The 15857-nt window shown below is 41.1% G+C and overlaps 1 protein-coding gene across 3 annotated transcripts; it reads right to left on the bottom strand.

The window, feature by feature from the left end:
- Window positions 1-521: 521 nt before the first annotated feature.
- Window positions 522-15831, bottom strand: LOC118798056 (RNA exonuclease 5-like). 3 transcript variants are annotated; one of them, XM_036557374.1, is made up of 16 exons: window positions 15782-15831; window positions 14614-14753; window positions 14400-14524; window positions 12922-13048; window positions 11702-11795; window positions 11186-11296; window positions 10297-10385; window positions 8521-8636; window positions 7095-7233; window positions 5954-6048; window positions 5351-5453; window positions 4506-4600; window positions 3854-3983; window positions 3579-3699; window positions 1519-1656; window positions 522-611 (listed from the first exon to the last, which is right to left on the bottom strand). In XM_036557374.1, exons 2-15 carry the CDS (start codon window positions 14722-14724, stop codon window positions 1601-1603), a joined length of 1512 nt encoding a protein of 503 aa, XP_036413267.1. In that variant the 5' UTR covers window positions 14725-14753; window positions 15782-15831; the 3' UTR covers window positions 522-611; window positions 1519-1600. The 3 variants fall into 3 exon arrangements, with proteins under 3 accessions (XP_036413267.1, XP_036413268.1, XP_036413269.1); XM_036557375.1 differs by having other exon boundaries at window positions 14614-14750; window positions 15782-15819; XM_036557376.1 differs by lacking the exon at window positions 15782-15831 and having other exon boundaries at window positions 14614-14787.
- Window positions 15832-15857: the final 26 nt, after the last annotated feature.

The following is a 15857-nucleotide window of genomic DNA, read 5'->3' as shown; positions in this document are numbered from 1 at the left end:
CCTCTCTCAGGGGCTCACACTGCCCTTAATGAAAGCCAGCGCCGCTGAATTTGGCTTTGGCAGCCTTTAAAAAGAGCAGAGCGAGAGAGCAAGAGGAGAGAGAGAGAGAGAGAGAGGGAGAGAGAGAGAGAGAGAGTGAGAGAAAGAGAGAGAGAGAGAGAGAGGGAGAGAGAGAGAGAGAGGGACGACCCACAGCAAAAAAAGGACTGGCGAGCTGAAAAGGACTGAAAAGCCTAGTTTAGAAGCCACTGAGGCAGAAGTGTCCTTCCTCCTCCTGAGGTAACACAGGCCGCGCTACACCACGATACCACATTTAAACAAAACTGACAATGTAATATTCAGGCTATTACATAACTTGTAAACAACATCGGCAACGTCTCAATATTCAAATATTATAGTGACCATTATATCCAACACTGTACATTACATACACATTATATACAGCCTTTAAACATCACTGAGACAGAGAAACATTACATAAACACAAACACTCATATGACTGTGTGTCTGTTACTCACCTTTACTGGTCTGTTGTTTATTTGGTGACCATTCAGAGACTGAAGGGCGAGCTGAGCTCCTTCCAGCTGCTGAAACTCGACTACAGCGTACAGCTACAGAGAGAAACACAGTCCACAGAAAAGATCAGGTCTTTTCTAAAGGTCACTGGCATCAGCTGAACTATATCAAGTCCACCTCTTTGTTTCTACACTCACTGTCCACTTTATCAGCTCCACTGACCGTATAGTTTCACTCTGTAGTTCTACAGTTACAGACTGTAGTCCATCTGTTTCTCTGATACTTTGTTACCCTGTTCTTCAGTGGTCAGGACCCCCATGGACCCTCACAGAGCAGGTACTATTTGGGTGGTGGGTCATTCTCAGCACTGCAGTAACACTGACGTGGTGGTGGTGTGTTAGTGTGTGTTGCGCTGGTCTGAGTGGATCAGACACAGCAGTGCTGCTGGAGTTTTTAAACACCTCAGTGTCGCTGCTGGACTGAGAATAGTCCAACAACCAAAAATATCCAGCCAACAGCGTCCTGTGGGCAGCGTCCTGTGACCACTGATGAAGGACTAGAGGATGACCAACACAAACTGTGCAGCAGCAGATGAGCTATCATCTCTGACTTTACATCTACAAGGTGGACTGACAAGGTAGGAGTGTCTAATAGAGTGGACAGTGAGTGGACACAGTGTTGAAAAACTCCAGCAGCACTGCTGTGTCTGATCCACTCAGACCAGCGCAACACACACTAACACACCACCACCACATCAGTGTTACTGCAGTGCTGAGAATTATCCACCACCCAAATAGTACCTGCTCTGTGAGGGTCCATGGGGGTCCTGACCACTGAAGAACAGGGTAAAAGGGGGCTAACAAAGTATCAGAGAAACAGATGGACTACAGTCTGTAACTGTAGAACTACAAAGTGCACCTATATAGTAAGTGGAGCTGATAAGGAGGTGGACGTGATGACGTGGCCAGCCATTGTATTTCTGACCGGTGTTTGTGTTCTCACCACGTGCGTTTTCTGCAGTAATCTGACTGACCGCAGGTCTCCGTATTGCCTGAGCAGTGAGCGTATTCTCCTTTCTGTGAAGTCAGAGGGGAACGGACCCACAAACAACACGCACATCTGTCTTAACCTGTCCGCCATCTAAAAAGAGCAAACAAAATATGTAAAAGGGTAATTTTTAAAGTTTTCTGCATAATTAAGTGGTTAAGATGTAACCAGTAACTCGGTAAGATTATCTAGAACAGAGCGTTTCACACCAAACCACTCTGAACCTCTCTGTTCTAGATAATCTTACCGAGTCAGAACTGTTCACAGTGGTGGTGATAGGAACCAGACGTCCACCTCTAAAAGCTCCTCACAGAAAGTTCCTACATGAAATGGTTATGAATTCACTGCCTGATGACTGAGACACTGTTTTATGATAGTTTAGAGAACTTAAACTCCATTCATGGTGGAGGGATACATGCAGGGCGCTGTGAGGCAAAATAGTCCCCAAAGAAAACTTATTATTTCAGGTTTTCCACTATTTTCATCATCAACATTCCATATAAACTCAGAAGACTCGTGTAGGTTCACTGGTGGTTCTGGACAGTAAATAAAATGTCTATATTTGTGTTGTAGTCATGGCGACCCCTGGTTCCTATCACCACCACTGTAAAGACATCTGAACCATTTCACACCAAACCGCTCTGAATCAGAGTGATTCTCTGCTAGCTAACGTCAGCTATGATGTTAGATAGCAGATAAACTAACATCATAGCTGACACATAGATATTCATACATAGATGCTGCGTTGGGTTCAGCCAGGCGCCAAAATTACACTATTTCAGGAATATCACACTCAGAAAGTGGGACAGGATTATATAACGGAGGGAACGCAGTGATCCACACTCATGTCTGTGTGATGCGTATTGTTTGTGTGGTGTTTGTGTAGATATGGCCGTGTGGTTAATGAGGCACAGAGAACCTGTTGATGTGATTGTTTTTCCTCTGGTTTTATATGAAGCTCATTTCATTTAATAGTCTATTCAGGATCTTAACTTAATGTAGTAGTGATTTATTTACGGTGATGATTAAAGCTTTGTAGGTAAGTTATAACATTCCTTAATCCATGTAGATATTCATAATAGATTAGCGTTAGCACCTTCTTACACGCAGCTGAAGTTGGCTTCTTATTCGCCAGCTTCTTGTTCGAATTTTCCCGTTCCACCTTAAATGGTGCAGCTTCAGGCACCAGAAAGTGACCGCTGCACCATTTAAGGTGGAACGGGAAAACTTGAACAAGAAGCTGGCGAATAGGAAGCCAACCTTAGCTCCGTCCTTCTTACTGTGTTTTGGGGGTTTATTTTATTTTTATGTGTATTAAGATTAGAAGTGATTCACACATTGATGATTTGCTGATGTGTCTGATTGTGTTTCTCACGCTAAACTCGGTTTTTAACGTCAGGTGCAGACTGAATACTTTTCTGCTGGTCCGGACGGCTAATTAGCCCGATCAGTTATTAAAGTAGTAAAAGCTACCGAGAGCAGATCCGCGCAGCCTGGATTAATCTGTGTCTGATGATTATAACTAAAACAGATTTGGTGAAAATCGGTTGAGTAATAAGGAAGTTGTGGCTGATTTAATCCTGAGACTCATCGTCTCTCAATACAAGTGAATCTGTTCACAAGCGGATCTGGACCTCTCCAACATGGCGGACGTGCAGACGTACCGCCTCACATAGAGAACAACAGACAACGCGGCATCTGTAGGTGTATATCTATGAACTGACACATCAAACAGGACTGTACTGCGCTCTTCTGTTTGAAGATCAACCCTAATGTACTTGTATAAATGCTGTCCTTTGCTCAAAGATCCCACCTGAGTCTGGACTGAGTCTGGACTGAGTCTGGACTGAGTGTAATGAGGCCTGGACCTAAAGCGAGCTCCACACTCGTGATCTAGACACACGTGAAGCGGGCGAGAGGAGCGCTTTCAGCCCCTGTCTGCACTGATTCATGAAGAACAGTGAATAAAAGAGCAGTTTGGAGAGTCTGAGGAACAGGGAGACTCAACTGAGTACCTGCTGAAGGTGGTCCCGCCGGCCCCCCTGCTGGAGTCTGCCTCAGTATCTCACTCAAGGAGGAGAACTGGAGAACACTGAGAGAGTAAGACTGAGATACACGCTTAAACACAGACACCACCTACAGACAGACAGATACAGACAGACAGACAGAGAGACAGTTTAGCTGTAAGCTGAGTGGGCGGGGCTTAACTGTGGGCTGAACTGCCACATATATGTGGAGAAGGAGAGATAAAGTAAGAGATTAAATTGTTACAGTGACAGTGTGGTCACACCTCTTTATCCGTGCTGCAGTAATGACCGCGCCACAGCTGACTGGACGAGACGCCATCCATCACATCTGATCTGCCCAGGAAGAGAGCTGATTGGCCAGCTTTGTGAAGGGCGTGGCCAAACCTGAGAGGGCTGGTGAGAGAGAGAAAGAACGGAGTATTAAGACCATAGTACAGACCATTTTACTGACCATCATTTACCAGATTACAGACTATTTGACTACTGACTATTTTACTGACCATGATTACATGATTACAGACCACTACTGACCATACTACTGACCATCATGTACCATCTTAGTGATCGCTACTGACCATCATCTACCATCTTAGTGATGGCTACTGACCATCATCTACCATCTTGGTGATGGCTACTGACCATACTACTGACCATCATCTACCATCTTGGTGATGGCTACTGACTATACTACTGACCATCATCTACCATCTTGGTGATGGCTACTGACCATACTACTGACCATCATTTACCATCTTAGTGATGGCTACTGACCATACTACTGACCATCATGAACTTCATCATCTTAGTGATCACTACCGACTGTTTAACTGGCCATCATTTGCCATATTAGTGACCACTACTGACCGTATTACTGACCATCATTTACCGTTACTGACCTAGAGCTGCGTTACTGACCTTGTTCTGTTGTTGTGTAATGATCCGTTTAGAGATCCGTTAACAGGAGCTGTAGGACACATTCCCCACAGATCCTCCAGATGGGCCTCCACAACCTGAGAGAGAGACACAGAGAGAGAGAGGGAGAGAGAGAGAGACACAGAGAGAGAGAGAGAGAGAGAGAGAGAGAGAGAGAGAGAGAGAGAGAACGAGAGAGACAGAGAGAGAGAGGGAGAGAGAGAGACACAGAGAGAGAGAGGGAGAGAGAGAGAGACACAGAGAGAGAGAGAGAGAGAGAGAGAGAGAAAGAGAGAGAGAGAGAAAGAGAGAGAGAGAGACACAGAGATAGAGAGGGAGAGAGAGAGAGAGAGAGAGAGAGAGAGAGAGAGAGAGAGAAAGAGAGAGAGATAGAGAGAAAGAGAGAGAGAGAGATACAGAGATACAGAGAGAGAGAGAGAGAGAGAGAGAGAGAGAACGAGAGAGAGAGAGAGACAGAGAGAGAGAGACAGAGAAACAATTAAGAGGGACTGTGGGCAATTTAGGCTGAATTAAGAGGGAGTCTGGGTAGTGTAGGCTGAATGAAGAGGGACTGTGGGTAGTGTAGGCTGAATGAAGAGGGACTGTGGGTAGTGTAGGTTGAATGAAGAGGGACTGTGGGTAGTGTAGGCTGAATGAAGAGGGACTGTGGGTAGTGTAGGCTGAATGAAGAGGGACTGTGGGTAGTGTAGGCTGAATGAAAAGGGAGTCTGGGTAGTGTAGGCTGAATTAATGCAGTTAGTGTAGGCTGATGTAAGAGGAACTGTGGGTACTGTAGGCCTCTGTGACAATGAGACAGTGAGGACTGTGGGTAGTGTAGTTTTTTGTACCTGTCTTGGTCCCTTGCTGATAAAATACTGAGCGAGTTCCAAAGCAGCGCGTGCATCCTCACAGGGGTCATGACCTCTTCTGTCTTCACTCTGAATCTCTCTCCTCATATAGACACACAGAGTAAATATTTAAAATACTGTGCAGTCCATTATTTATTAACCCAAACTACAGAACTACAGAAAGATTCAGCCCAAAAACACAAATAATACAATAAACATGAAGAACATTAATAAAATAAGTAGTGACCTTGTGTCAGCGTGTTTTTTATCCATTTCCAGCCCTCTCCCCGAGGAAGTTCAGTATATATATATATATATATATATATATATATATATATCATCCAATACCTGCTTTATCTAATCAATACTTCATTATGTTAAATCAGGAGCTGCTGATGGAATTTACTAAATCCAAGTGAGGCTGGAACAGAAATCTGGAACCATCTTTGTTCTTCACACCAGCTCACAAGATATCAGCTACTATTTTTAAAAAAATAAGAAATTCTTGGTGCTTAAAACATTTGCATACCATATACAATAAATAAATAAATAAATAAATAAATGCATATATATATATATATATGTATGCGATGATGTACTTACTTGAGGATGATCTGTGCTAAATGCTTCAGTTTGAATCTCTGTCCGAACTCTCTGCGATAGAGCAGTGAAGTGTCGATTACGTGGGGGTGAATCAACTGCAGACACACAAAGTTTCATTAGATTTTTTATGTAAATGCAAACAAAAACATATAAACACATCTATTGGACACAGTGTGATGTGGAGGACACAAACACTGGGCTACAGTAAAATATGGTTTCCTGAGCTGCATCTCATCCTGTATTGAGTATGTTCATAGTACTGCTAACCAGAGTTCAGGATAACGCGTTACAGGCAAAAATGTAATACTGCGACACTTCATGAAATGTTCATAATATATCATGATATTTATTTTGCCTGATCAGTTGGAACTGAGAACAAAAAAATTCTACATTTTAAAAATTACTATCAAAAACTGTAAATACAGTTCAGTATTTGTCACTAAATCCAGTTCAATTGGACTAATTTTGCTCTTTATAATGAAACATGCAGTTGGTCAGTTCTCTACAAGCACTGATGATGTAGAAAATATACCCACAAAAGCATACTGTATTGTATTGTGATTTAATTTATCATGAAAGTGGTATATCTTGTCATACTGCCCAGCCCTAATTACAGTTATTACTACTACTGATGATAATAATGAAAACTACTATTATTACTTAATTATTATCATTATTATTCTTATTATTGTTACTTTTATTTTTATTAGTAGTACTAGTATAGTTGTAGTATTGGTATAAACACATAGGCTAGTATTTAATAGTGTTAGTGTTTAATCAAATAAAGTTCCAATAAAGTTCAAATAAAGTTGATAGTACTTTTGTTCCTGCGAAGTTCTGAGCAGTTAATTCTGGATTAGTTTAATAATTCCACTAATTTCTTAATTCTGCTGTGCTGTGTCTCCTGCTGAGTCCTGAATGAATCCACACAGACAGATTTAACCATCACTCTAAATTAGAATAACAGCAGATTTATCTGTAGCTGAGTTACAGTCAGCGTGCAGCGTTCACACTACGCCAGGGTTGTGTTTGAGTGGCTTCTCGTGTGCAGAGCTCTGTTTCTGCTTTAATACCGTGATCATCAGTCTGAGCTAATTTTATAGTGCTCATGTTGGGGAACCAGACAGTGCTGAGTTCTTACGTTGAGTGCACGAAGGTCGTTATCCAGCGAGTGTCCGACCAAAACAGCGTCTGCTGGCAGCAGATCCAGCAGTTTAGACTGAACGTCCACTAGACGAGTGTTCACACCCTGCAGCATGGAGCGGGTAATACCAGAAAACCTGCAGGAATACATACTGGATAAACACAGATCACACTGTAGCGCAGACCCAAAAACCTACAGAAATACATCCCGGATAAACACAATTCACACTGCAGCGCAGACCCAAAAACCTGCAGAAATACATACTGGATAAACACAAATCACACTGCAGCGCAGACCCAAAAACCTGCAGAAATACATACCGGATAAACACAATTTACACTGCAGCGCAGACCCAAAAACCCACAGGAATACATACTGGATAAACACAATTCACACTGCAGCGCAGACCCAAAAACCTGCAGAAATACATACTGGATAAACACAATTCACACTGCAGCGCAGACCCAAAAACCCACAGATATACATACCGGATAAACACAATTCACACTGCAGCGCAGACCCAAAAACCTACAGAAATACATACCGGATAAACACAATTTACACTGCAGCGCAGACCCAAAAACCTGCAGATATACATACTGGATAAACACAATTCACACTGCAGCGCAGACCCAAAAACCCGCAGAAATACATACCGGATAAACACAATTCACACTGCAGCGCAGACCCAAAAACCTGCAGAAATACATACCGGATAAACACAATTCACACTGCAGCGCAGACCCAAAAACCCACAGATATACATACTGGATAAACACAATTCACACTGCAGCGCAGACCCAAAAACCTGCAGGAATACATACTGGATAAACACAATTCACACTGCAGCGCAGACCCAAAAACCTACAGGAATACATACTGGATAAACACAATTCACACTGCAGCGCAGACCCAAAAACCCGCAGATATACATACTGGATAAACACAGTTCACACTGCAGCGCAGACCCAAAAACCTGCAGATATACATACCGGATAAACACAATTCACACTGCAGCGCAGACCCAAAAACCCACAGATATACATACTGGATAAACACAGTTCACACTGCAGCGCAGACCCAAAAACCTGCAGATATACATACTGGATAAACACAATTCACACTGCAGTGCAGACCCAAAAACATGAGACATGATAGAGACATGGTTCTATGTAGAACATTTTTGAAATAGCACCAAAAAAGGCTCTGCTATTGTTACAATGTCAAGCTTGCAACAATAGCAGAACCCTTTTTATTAGAACCATATACTAAATAGAACCATATACAACACATTCTCCATCAATCTAAAGAACCATTTCATGTTTAATCATGCAAATGGTTCTCTGAGTGTTCATGGTTCCATTTAGAACCATTACCTTTACTAAAGAACCCATGAAGAACATATTTCTCTGTGTATATTTACTTGGTGCAGTAGTTGATGATGGGATTGAATGGTTTCACCAGTTGGTCCAGTACACAGCTCCCCCTGCTGTCCACCACTGCTACTCGCGTTAGTTCAGCACCGGCCTGCGTCACACACTGCAAAACACACAACACACACAACACACAACACACACACAACACACACCTTACTAACTGCAGAAAGCTGCTTCTGCTGGGTAGAGGAATAAAACAGAACTGCTCCAACGTTTGGAATCACTTTCTACATTAATAATTGGTGTAAATATATATATGAAATAACAAATTCATATACAGAGCAGAATTAAATCTGATAAACTAAACACCAAAATGTATTCTTAAACATTCTATTCAATATTTCAAGGGTTTTAACATTTAGTATTTTATATTATTATTATTGTTGTTGTTGTTATTATTATTATTATATTTTTATTATTACATACTGTTTATAACATACTGTAATTATCGATTCACATTTTTGTTGAGTTATCTGTATTTCGATTTGATCACCACTTTTCAAACCTGATTAATTCTGATATTAACTTCATTCTCGATGTTCTTCAGCTTTTTCAGTCCTTACAGAATCTTCTACAGCTCTGTTCATTCTGGACTCATCTACACACTCGAAAAGATGGTTCTTTAAGGGTTCTTTGGTAAAGAAAATGTGTTGATATAGAACCATGAACACTCAAAGAGCCCTTTGCATGGTTAGAGGTTTCTTTGCGTCGTTAAGTGGTTCTTTAGACTGATGAATAATGTGTTTTATATGGTTCTATATAGAGCTTCTCTGAAAACGGTTCTGTACAGCATCACAAAGAGTTCTTCTACTGTTATGATGTCAAGCCTGTAACAATAGAAGAACACTTTTTGGTGCTATATAGAACCAATTTCGTGCTTAGAAGGTTCTGTGCATGATGAAACCGTTCTTCAGATTGATACATGGTTCTGTTTTTGTTACAATGATCGTCAGGCTGGTAACCGTTTTGGTGCTATATAGAACCATTTTCAAAAACCTCTCCATAGAACCCCACACAGCACGTTCTCCATCAATCTGAAGAACAATTTCACCATGCAGAGAACCATTTAAGCACAAAATGGTTCTTTGAGTGTTTATAGTTCTATAGAGAACCACTGTCTTTACAAAAGAACCCTTGAAGAACCGTCTTTTTTAAGAGTGTAGAATATGTCGAAATTCGTGACCAGTGTAAGAAATTCCCTTTTTATTTTCTGAAATAATTATTTTTTCTTACAATTGATTTACTGTCTTAAAAAAGTCTTATTTTCTTAAATTTTTTGAAATGTAGACGTTTCAAAATAATGACTTACTTTCTCAAAATGTGTTTTTTTTTACTCTAATAACTAATTTTCATAGCATTTCTGTGACATATTTTGATGTTGAAAGATGCCATAAACTGGATGCAACAACAAAATTATTCCCTTTATCTGTGAAGCCACAACTACAAGAATTCAGCTATTTGGTTCCTGATGGCGTCAGAACCCAAATAAGGGGCCTAGCATCATAAGTGTGTTGAGAACACGTCATTTGAACAGAACCTGGACATATTAAGTCAAAATTCTGAGAACCTAAGTTATTATCTTGAGATAAAAAAAATTTAATTTTTTTCTGGCATGCATATTTGAAAGAAAAAAACCCCTACCCGTCAGAAATTTAAAAAACGTACAGAAAATATAATAATAAATTATAAAAAACACTGGAGTAGCTTACAGATGTGTTTTACTGATACTGCATTATGGGTACTGTAGTCTGGGATTGACTCACCATCTCACAGTCCAGACCGAACAGAGGGCTGCTGTCAGTCACATGACCATCAGCCTGAGTGCAAACAAATGCTTCACAGCCCCGCCCACCTGCAAGGCATTACGGAAACAGAGCTATATTGAGCATTGAAGGAAGTGTCACACCTCTTACACACAGAGATACGCCTACATAAAGAGAACTTTTCTGGATCTGTTCATCTCCTCTTAAACTCTCCTTTAAAGGCTCTTCATATATCATGATCCTCATATGTTTCATATCTAAATGCTCCGTTATCTTCATCACTACTTTCCAAAACCGCTGCAGCAGCTTCAGCAGCTGTAAACTCTCTGCACGCCGTTTCACATGAATCTCCGATGTGGACTGAATGAAGAATGGAGTGTTTCCGGCATGATGGTCAGTCCTTAGTGATTTCCTGAGTGTCCATCGGTCAGTTTCACACAGAATGTAGACGGACACACAAATCCACCAGCTCCACACGGTGAGAGGCAGATGACGTGTATCTCAGCCCCTCTTCATAGGCTCATAACTCCGGATGTGAGTGTCGTATGATCTCGTGATAAGATGGAATGGAAAGGGCGACTCTGCAGATTCAGGAAGTGTTTGAACTGAATTTCTGAGCTGGATCATCACAGACAGATATAGAGACATCAAATATGACACACGGGCGAGTTTGTGGACCCCAGAGGGTTAAACAGGAACCTGAAATTCTAAAATTTTGTGAATTTCTAAACAAGGCATTTGAACATGACACTTGAAACGCCAGAGTCTATGAAGTTCTTAAATAGGGAATGTAAACTGTAGTTATAGTCTCTCTCTATCTCTCTCTCTCCCTCCCTCCTTCTCTCTCTCTCTCTCTCTCTCTCTCTCTCTCTCTCTCTCTCTCTCTCACCTTTGACTGGAAAGCTTTTTTTGATCATTTCCTCCTCCGTCAGCAGGTAGCTGCTCATTCCTTTCTTCTTCAGGCCAAACCGCCGCAGCACTGGGTGACACAACACACCAACTGCACACAAACACAAACACATTAATATAAAGAAATTAAAGAGACTAATAAATGTCTTACCTGAGAGTAGACATAAGGTATAATTCTCTATAATGTTCATATGATCCACGCAGTCACCCTGACAGACTGTAATACACTACAGGAAGTGTAGGGGGCGATATGGCTTCTACTGTTTCATTTACAAAGCCTCTATAATGTTCGTATGATCCACACAGTCATTCTGACAGACTGTAATACACTACAGGAAGTGTAGGGGGCGACATAGGAACCGAAGAAGCCAGAATTATTTGATCAATCATAAAAATGGTTGTGAGATGCAGCCCTAACGGAACTTAATCTACATCCACAAAGCCTTAAGTCTATGAAAACTGACACTGTTAAACAGATCTGAATGTTCAGGCTGACCTGTTGGGGGCGCAGTGTGGATCTGAGGGTTCGGGAGTTCACTGTTGAAGAGCTCAGACAGCAGGTTCCCTGAGGAGGGCGCTAGAGTACATCTCTGTGGAACAGAGGACACAACAGAATAACGTCAAATTACTTGGACACTCAGTTATAAACACATACGCTACTGTTAATCAGAGAGACATACGATAAACATGCGATTATCGTCTCATCACGTTTAAACTGCAAGAAACAAGTAAGTCTCAAGTCTTCACACTCAAGTCCCGAGTCAAGTCCCAAGTCAAGATAGTCGAGTCTCGATTCAAGTCCCGAGTCAGTACAGGCGAGTCTCAAGTCAAATCCCAAGGCAATAGTCTTAATCTTCGAGTCCTAAACAGGTCAGTCTGCATTCTTCACTAATTTAAGTCCATAACCTTGAATAATGGTAACAGTGCTGCAGCCTTTTAATGACAGCATGTTAGCAGAGTATGGCCGTATATTAATCTTTATTATTATTACTATATTACTATATTATTATATATTATTACCCTTACAACTAAAAAACAAACTCCATGGTACACAGATAACCAGACAGGCATACTGTATACACAAAGAGTAGCACAACTACACATGAAAAGTATTTTAAAAGCACTACTGAACTTAATTAAACAAAAAACTTTATATTTGAAGATAATGTTTGATGATTTTTGGGAACATTTCACTTCTCCATGTTTCTTTAACTGTGAGTTTTTCTGAGTCTAAAGTCATCAAATTTGTGACTTAAGTCAGACTCAAGTCCAAGTCATATGACTTGAGTCCACACCTCTGGTATCTAACAGTACTGGAAGCCTATAACCCCATAATTACCATGGTGCACCTCTACGAAAGTATACTGCACAGCTAAAAACGGCACCCTGAAGCCTGATTTTTAAAGATAGTTCTGTAAATGATTGATTGAGTGAGTAAAGCTAAGCTTTCATTATGTTTTAGCTACATTAGTTTTGGAGATCCTGTGTAAAGGCCCTGTGAAATTTCATTAAGTTCAATGGAATTTGCTGCGTTTAGTGATTCTGTGCCCCGAATTCCCAGGGCGAAAACATTTCATGTCTGAAATTTAATGTCAAGTTCAACTTTTGTGAACATGGCTCTGCAAGTTCAGTAACTCTTGTTGTATCTGAGCCGAGTGATCAGGGTGTAATGTGTATTTTACAGAAGACTCGTGTTTGTGTGAATAGTTCACTCACAGTGCTGTATTTTCTCCTCAGTTGTTTGAACTGAGTGTAATGTGTGTAGAAGTGGAGCTGCGTCAGTCCCTCCAGCACCGCCACGTTAACCCTGACCACCCTGCGCCGGCCGTGGAGTCTGCACCAGCTGGACAAAGAGAAAAAACACATTGATCGATCAATCAATCATAAAATACATCATCCAATCTAATAATCAATCTACCTTTATTTATAGAGCACCAGCAACAGAGGTAAAGGCACATTAGTATTAAAGTACAGAATTCTGGAGATTGTTATTGTAAAGTTAATTATTAATAAATAAAATTATTTCTGTAAAGAATTCCAGACCTTGGTTACTGAACCCAACTCTTCTGGTAAAGAACTCCAGAGCTCCATTACCATAATAACTGATTGGTCAGAGAGAAAATTCCAGAGATTGGTTACCGTAGTAATTGATCATTATGGCAAAGGATCCCAGAACATGGTTACCATAGTAGTAATTCCAGAGCTCTGTTACCGTAGTAACTGATTACTGACGGAGATAATTCCAGAGCTCTGTTACCGTAGTAACTGATTACTGACGGAGATAATTCCAGAGCTCTGTTACCGTAGTAACTGATTACTGACGGAGATAATTCCAGAGCTCTGTTACCGTAGTAACTGATTACTGACGGAGATAATTCCAGAGCTCTGTTACTGTAGTAACTGATTACTGACGGAGATAATTCCAGAGCTCTGTTACCGTAGTAACTGATTACTGACGGAGATAATTCCAGAGCTCTGTTACCGTAGTAACTGATTACTGATGGAGATAATTCCAGAGCTCTGTTACTGTAGTAACTGATTACTGACGGAGATAATTCCAGAGCTCTGTTACCGTAGTAACTGATTACTGACGGAGATAATTCCAGAGCTCTGTTACCGTAGTAACTGATTACTGACGGAGATAATTCCAGAGCTCTGTTACCGTAGTAACTGATTACTGACGGAGATAATTCCAGAGCTCTGTTACTGTAGTAACTGATTACTGACGGAGATAATTCCAGAGCTCTGTTACCGTAGTAACTGATTACTGACGGAGATAATTCCAGAGCTCTGTTACCGTAGTAACTGATTACTGATGGAGATAATTCCAGAGCTCTGTTATTGCAGTAACTCATTATTCAGGTAGGGAATTCCAGAGCTGTTATTTTACTGCCTCAATCAATCAGTCAAATTGTATTTATACTGTACAGTATTGCCAAAAAATGTATATCATATCACAGTATTCAGGTTGGTATGGTATAAGAGTTATGACAAAATTAATACTTTATATCATATTGGATAAAACAGCATATCATCACTTCTGTCCTCGGTACAATCAAATGCAATACAAAGTGCTTCACAGACTGACATTATGTTATGACAAAGACCCAGAAAAACAGCAGAAATAAGAGTATAATTAAAAGAAAATTAAACAAATAAATAAAGAAGAATCATATCAAACTGTGTGTGTTTACCTTGGTTTTTTTCCTCCGTAGTGTCTCCTCAGCAGGGCGTACTGCACCAGCCTCCACACGTCCTCCACACTGATGGACTCACACAGCTGCTCCAGTGGACGAGTGATGCAAGGCTTATGCTGCTGCTGTTGGAGGAGAAACAGTCGCACATGAGAACTGACACGTGTAGTTTTTAGTATGTGGTCCAGAATGGTGGCAGAAGGTCTATATGTACCTCTGCCACGTGGTTCTCCTGTGGTTCCTCGCTGGTCTTTGCCCTCTTCTGAGCTCTGCCGTCCTCTGGAGAGTCTTCCAGCTTTCTTTTCCTGCTCACCTCCACAGACATGATGGACTAACCCTTCAGCCCTGCACCTGCTTTAGACACAGTCCAGGTTACCAAGGAAAACACTGGGGTACGTGTGAGAACCCAAAGGGTTAGGGGGATTTAAGGGCAGTGCTATCAGTGTTTCAAAATGTCTGCATACTTCAGTGATTGAGATGTAAACAGAGAGATTCAGAGTGGTTTGGTGTGAAATGGTTCAGATGTCTTTACAGTGGTGGTGATAGGAACCAGGGGTCGCCATGACTACAACACAAATATAGACCTTTTATTTACTATCCAGAACCACCAGTGAACCTACACGAGTCTTCTGAGTTTATATGAATGTTGATGATGAAAACAGTGGAAAATCTGAAATAATAAGTTTTCTTTGGGGACTATTTTGCCTCACAGCGCCCTGCATGTATCCCTCCACCATGAATGGAGTTTAAGTTCTCTAAACTATCATAAAACAGTGTCTCAGTCATCAGGCAGTGAATTCATAACCATTTCATGTAGGAACTTTCTGTGAGGGAGCTTTTAGAGGTGGACGTCTGGTTCCTATCACCACCACTGTGAACAGTTCTGACTCGGTAAGTTTATCTAGAACAGAGCGTTTCACACCAAACCACTCTGAACCCCTCTGAACGACCCTGTTTACATCTGAACTGTTTAATTATGCAGGTATTTTGATTCATTCCCTTTAAAGATAACACGTGGTATGGATATTTTCACATAAAATGATATTTATTACAGAAAACTATGAACATTTTAAAGACTTGTGACGTTAAATCTGTTATTTAACATATTTAGCATCAGCAGACCCCTCACGTTTGGGTTGTCAGCGGTTAAATCGTTCATAATTCAGTGTTTTGGTCAGAATGTTCTGAATTACAGTGAGTGCAGTGGGAGCCATGCTGCTCCTCCGCTAACCGCTAACTATCGCTAAAGGAGCTTCTGTTACTGAGTAAGCCTACAGAGCCGGTCTGTGGTTTGTTGTCCGTAACCCTATGGTAAAGATATTCTTTATTTTGGGGTGAAAAGCCGGGAAAAAGCAGCGAAAAATGAAAATAATAAACCTTACCCGGGTAATCGATCTGCTGTTCTGGATCGATTATCAGCCCTGCAGACTCGAGCAGCAGAGCGCCGAGAGGAGGCGG

The sequence above is a fragment of the Colossoma macropomum genome, unplaced genomic scaffold (assembly GCF_904425465.1).
Source record: "Colossoma macropomum unplaced genomic scaffold, Colossoma_macropomum, whole genome shotgun sequence".
NCBI classification, from domain to species: domain Eukaryota; kingdom Metazoa; phylum Chordata; class Actinopteri; order Characiformes; family Serrasalmidae; genus Colossoma; species Colossoma macropomum.
This window is presented reverse-complemented; position numbering and strand designations above follow the sequence as displayed.